At 39.8% G+C, this 6,090-nt stretch overlaps 1 protein-coding gene across 1 annotated transcript in view; it reads left to right on the top strand.

Annotated features, from left to right (window-relative positions):
- The window catches only part of LOC107703957 (cyclin-dependent kinase-like 1), a 21,513-nt gene extending 17,715 nt beyond the window's left edge, over positions 1–3,798 (top strand). The window contains exon 11 of the mRNA XM_016506768.1: positions 3,471–3,798. Within this exon, the coding sequence (XP_016362254.1) occupies positions 3,471–3,572 (102 nt within the window). The 3' untranslated portion in view covers positions 3,573–3,798. The remainder of the gene's footprint in view (positions 1–3,470) is intronic.
- The last annotated feature ends 2,292 nt before the right edge of the window (positions 3,799–6,090 follow it).

A 6,090-nucleotide genomic window follows, 5' to 3' on the forward strand; every position in this document is an offset into this window, starting at 1 on the left:
GAGTGACGAGGTGCAGGCAGAGCCGAAGGGACAAGGGAGCCCAGTGGAGTCCAAGAGCTAATGGACCCCAGTGAAGTTGAGGGAGCATGGGGCCAAGGAGGAGCTGAAGGGTTGGAAGGCCGAAGTGGAGTCCATAGCTCGGAGGCCTGAGATGGAGCCAGGGGATTTCCAGGGCAGAGATGGAGTCCGGAATGTCCGAGGCGAATCCCCATTGGAGAGTGGTCTTAGAGGAGGAGCCAAGTAACTGAAGGGAAACAGTGGAGATGAGGCTGAGGAACTGGCTGAGTTTGGAAGAGGAGGCAGGAGAGGGAGGCTGGGTGGGAACATGAATGTTGAAACAGACTTTCTGCTAGTCGGAACCGATGGAGACACAGGAGATTCAGAGCTGGGTGGAACCAGTGGAGACATAGCAAATTCAGTGCTGGGTAGAACCAGCAGAGACACAGGAGATACAGGGTTGGGCGGAACCAGCAGAAATGCAGGAAATTCAGGGCTGATCAGAAACACAGACTCAAACAGTGTGGTGCTGGGTGAAACAACAGACTTGGTGCAGAGAAACAAAATAGGCAGGAAACACTCACTCTCCCAATCAATCAGCTCTCCTTCTTCAGCTATTGTTGAGGGGGTTGAGCTCCAAATCATCAAAAACAAAAACCTGACTCTGCATATCACTAACGTTACAAAATAGACTGGGCTGATGTGTAAAATTATACCCAGGCTCGCCACATAACCATAAAACTATATAAAATATAACTAAACATTACACTCAGGATCGCTAACAACATAGTCATAACACAGTACCTTTAATAGTGCCTGTAACCATACAGCCTATGAATGAATGAAAATGCATATTTTAATTAAAGAGAACTTAGAGAGCGTGGGCTGCTTTTGGTGCTTGAATTTGTGCTTCAATAATGAGTTCTAAGTTTAAGAATACGTTAGAATATAAAATTTGAAAAATTTGTATTTTTTTCTCTATTTAACACTAACTTTCAATAGTGAAAGACTTCTTCCCTCAGATAGATTGCATGTTTTCTTGTCTAGCTGGATGTTGTGCTCATGATCAATAATCACATTGTTTGTATTCGCCCAAACTGATTTGCCGAAATCAAAACGCGGACGGTGAAGGGAAGTACCATTAGCGCGAGTACCGTTCGCTGTGAAGTGGGAGTGACCAGCCGCCAGAGGATTCCGCTTGGTCTTAAAGCCTTCCACAAAAGGCTATGTTTGCAAATTAAACAATGATTTAAGCAAAAAGAATGATTACTTATCAATTGAGAATTTGTTATTCGTATGGTCTGGTGGTTATACGGCGTATGCCTGCAAATATGGGACAAACTGCATTCCGTATAGCTTTCATACAGAACGCTTCTTTGATGCCTTACGTTAAATACTGGACGATTCCATATTATACAGAACGGTTGGCAACCCTACCTCTTGTTGCCGGGCCGGGGAGGGAGAAACATCCTCATCACGTGTAATGTTAGGTCATGTGTCCGGCTGTCCATCAAACCGAGTTTTTTTTTTACTAAAGAAATTAAGCAGGGAGCTCTGCTACTTATTGCTAGCCTAGCAATGTTTAGTCAGGATTCTCTATTGTTCAGAAAATGTGCGACAAACGTCTCCCAAGATGCTGGGGTCACACGTCACAGTCAGCGGCTGTTTGCGGATTGGTTGGCAGGCAGATATTTTTTATTTAACAAAAATCATTTAAAATTTAAATGACATTTTAAATTAACAAATATTGTAAGTAAAATACAATAGACCAAGTTTAGACTTTTTTTTTATTAAGACTATAAAAAAAACAATTCTACATCTATTTTTAGGTGTGCCAGCTGCCACTGTAGTATCATTTTCACAGTGAAACGAGATCAAACATGACTTGCAAAGAAAAGCAAATGGAGGATGATCAACATCACCAGCTGGTTCTCTTGGCATGAGTTTTGTTTTACAGAAAGAAAAACAAAGGAGAAAAAATGATATAGGTGAACATGTTTGAAAGATATTTGCGATCGGGGACGCTCTGACTCGATCGGGAGCAGTTAAATAATCGTAATGACATCACACAGTTGACAATTTATTTGGATGTTGCAAATCGGGCTCAAATTCGGGCTTAAAAGGTTAGTTCACCCAAAAATGGTTTTACTCACCCCAGAGCCATCCTAGGTGTATATGACTTTCTTCTTTCAGACGAATCCAGTCGGAGTTATATTAAAAATTGTCTTTGATCTTTCAAGCTGTTTAATGCCACTCAGCGGGTGTTGCAGTGCTTCAGTCCAAAAGAAGTTAAATAAAAAGCGCCCATCCATTAAATAAAATCGTCTCACACGGCTCCGGGGGGTGAACAAAGGCCTCCTGTAGCGAATCGATTAGTTTTTGTAAGAAAACTATCTATATTCAAAACGTAATATTCACTTTAATGTAGCTTGCGCCAGCAGTTGTACACAGAAGCAGCTCTGGGAGCATGACGTATGAGGTCAGCGTTGCGCATGCGCCGGTGCGTCTCGTGAAAACCAATGTTTGTTAACAGGATCAAAGGAAGCAAAGTTTCCTTACTTTAGCAAAGGAAAACCAGTCTCCTCTTGGCTTATATCGAAATCCTCTGACATTCTTCTTTACAAATCCTCGTTTTGTACTTTTAATTAGTGACCGTTGTTTTGTTTTGATCTCTCCCCTGCGCTTCCACGTGCGTCACTTCTGAGCAGTGCATGCGCAAACCCAACCTCATACATCATCCGCCCGGAGCTGCTTCCGTGTACAACAGTGAGTGCAAGCTAGATTCAAGTGATTATTACGTTTTGAATATGGATATTTTTCTTACAAAAATGCATCGATTCGCTACAGGAGGCCTTTGTTCACCCCCAGGAGCCGTGTGAGACACTTTTTTTAATGGATGGGCGATTTTTATTTCACTTCTTTTGGACTGAAGCACTGCAACACCCGCTGACTGCAATGATAGAGCTGGGAATATCCAGGACAATTTTTAATCTAACTCCGACTGGATTCGTCTGAAAGAAGAAAGTCATATACACCTAGGATAGCTCTGGGGTGAGTAAAACACAGCCTAATTTTCATTTTTGGGTGAACTAACCCTTTAACATCTTCCAGTGTGTGGCCAGCCTAACACAGGAAACAGTGCAAAAGAATCTCAGTCCAACTAAAAAGCCCATAATATGCATGAAATAAAGAAACATTTATTCATGTTAAATGTTGTTATAAAAACAGTCACCACATATATGTATGTATGTGTGTATACAGTGTATAAACACTATATAGATATAGTAATTATTATATGAATAGTAATTACTTGGACTTTTAAAAAAAAAGGTAAAAAATGCAAATGAAGATTATAGAACTGCAGCACAGAAGCTGAATTTGAAATTGGGTTTCTAACCTTGTTATACACGTTGCTCACTTAACATTAGTTGGTTATTAATTGGTTATTAATTGAGAGAAATTTTGTTTTCCAGCCTCAATACTTTCCCCAGCTGACCAATAGTAACATCTCACCAGCACCTGAACTGAAGAATAAACACAGACACAAACACGACCATCATCTTCCCAACATCTGACCTTGGGACTGGTGCAAATGTGTTTAGGGCACACAGGTTTTCAGTGGAACGAGCTAATGCATGTATTGCAAACAACAGAGGATTGCAGAAATGCTGTTATATAGAAGGACTGACAGTGTAATATTAGTAATATTACTGAAGCATAGCTATTTTAAAAGTTAATGTTGACAGATAGTCCTGGAATCTGATATTCTGCATATACAGTGGCCACAAAAATATTTTGACACCGCACAAAAGTTATCTATTATACATACATTTATAAATTTAATAGTGTAAAAAGTTATTAGTGAATTAGACTATTATAAATTTCTGGTAAAAAAATAATCTACTGTATGTCTGTTGAGGAAAGTGGTATCTTTTTAGTTGTTTAAAGGCCATTAAACAACGGCTCTGAAAATATCTACCATCTTTTGTTTGCAGATTCCACTTGATTTTTTATCTAATGCAGTGACATTCAGATGTTAAGTGTGATTTGAGTGTCTAAATGTATTTTTGCAGCCACTGTATGCAGGCAAAAGTTGGAAGGTAAAATTAAGCATACATTGGACAGAAAGAGTTACGATAAACTTGACTGTATGACTGAATAATTGTCCGTGTGCTTTGATTTCAAGATAGTATCAGTTCTGTGTGCCATTAAGAAAATAATATATCTGCACTGTTTTAGCGTTATGCATAAATAAAAGTTTTTTGTTCGTTTGTTTTTCGTGTCAGTTTCCTCTTGAGTTTCCTTCTAGAAAATGAAACTTTTCTCAGTCTACTTTTCTATGATGCAAAATTTTGGTAGCACAACCAGTTCAGAACCACTGACCAAGATAACGCAGAAACTTTAAGGACAATTCTCAGATGTTTAGCTTAGAGTTCTTATAGTAACCTACAATTCAAATGAAAGTTTTACAAATTTAAATAATGTAAGCATAAAAAGACAGAAGAAAACAAGGCTGTTTCAGCTCTTTCAGTGGGTCAGATATGCATACAGGTTTCCAGTCACTGATATTCCGGATGAGACAGTGATCCGTAGCCCTCCTGACACTTGGCTTGACTGATCGTCTCCAGCTCTTTTATCAGATTACCGGCTTGAGTGATGTATGGTCCACTGTGTACTGCCACTGCACTGACCTAAACTCATCAGAGACATTCCTACAGCTCCATTAGAACTATTACATCATACTTGCAAGTTCATGTTCTATTAGTTTCTTGTAGCTTTAGTTTGCTTGTTGGTTGGTTTTGGCAGACATACTGAATTTATGAAGAGTCCTCTACTCTGGACTTTTTATACATTGTATTATGTTACAGCTTGGGAGTCAATACAGGCTTTAACTCCATAAAACAGTTTTGAAAATGATCTAGGACCTTTATACAGTGCGTACCATTGTAAAGACTGTAAGCCTATCCCTCACAGCCTTGTTTTCATCCACATGAAATTCAATATGATGTCTATCCTGACTAAGGTCTTTTGAACCAGCTCACTACCAAGTTGCTTTGGATAAAAGTATCAGTAAAATGCATGCAATTATAATGCTTAGATGTAGATAGATAATGAATAGGAGCAGAGATCTGAACTTGCAGCTACACCCAGCCACTGCCTTCAGTGATCTGTTCTCATTCTCATACTACAAAGACTGACATCTCTCCAACCGAACGTCTTACTGCCCTCTAGACCCTATGCCCTGCCATATTTGACAAGACACTGTATCTCAGCAACACCTGCAGTTACACACACATCATCGACACAGCTGGAGTTCTACAACCCCAGCACCAACCAGAACTGCCAGGTACAGACTGGACTGCTGCAATGGTCTGTTGGCCAGCCTTCAGCACAACTGAATTGAATTGAATTGAATTTATTTATTGTTATAATGACAGTCTATAGCTGCTGAGAGGCTAAGTAGCAGGAAAGCATTTTTTAGAGTTTATACTATAAAACCAATACTAAAATGTTCAGAAAAATATTCCTGTTATTGCACAAGGCTCCGTTTTTGGAATTAGCATTTTATGTGTTTTATAATAATTTTACAACTTTTAATGCAATAATATAAATCCATTAAAGGGGGGGTACAATGCTGTTTCATGCATTCAGAGTTGTTTACACTGTTAAAGAGTTGGATTCTCATGCTAAGCATGGACAAAGTTTTAAAAAACAATTTGGACGTATGACGGAGTATTTCTGTGCAAAAAATCTTACTTCCGGGTTCGTACAATTTTCGGAGAGTTTTTTTCGATCGTGGCTCTTCATGACGTAGAAGAGAGTGGAACTCCTTATATGGGCATTTCTCCCAGAAGAGTGCGCCCGCGAACACAGACCAGAGCGAGAGCGAGATTGCGCCCATCAACGAGCTTCATCCGGCGGCAGCGCTGCACGGGACTCGGTCAGGAAGAATGTCTCCAAAAAAGTGTGTTTTTGGTTGTAAGGGAAAGATAACTTTGTTCAGCTTCCTAAAGAACCCAGCGTCATGTAAATGTAGTGGATGCAGTATGTTTTTCCGGGGCAGCAACGGAGTTTCACAAGTGTGTTTGTTGA

Source organism: Sinocyclocheilus anshuiensis, unplaced genomic scaffold (genome assembly GCF_001515605.1).
Source record: "Sinocyclocheilus anshuiensis isolate Anshui unplaced genomic scaffold, SAMN03320099.WGS_v1.1 scaffold1408, whole genome shotgun sequence".
In the NCBI taxonomy this organism is placed as follows: domain Eukaryota; kingdom Metazoa; phylum Chordata; class Actinopteri; order Cypriniformes; family Cyprinidae; genus Sinocyclocheilus; species Sinocyclocheilus anshuiensis.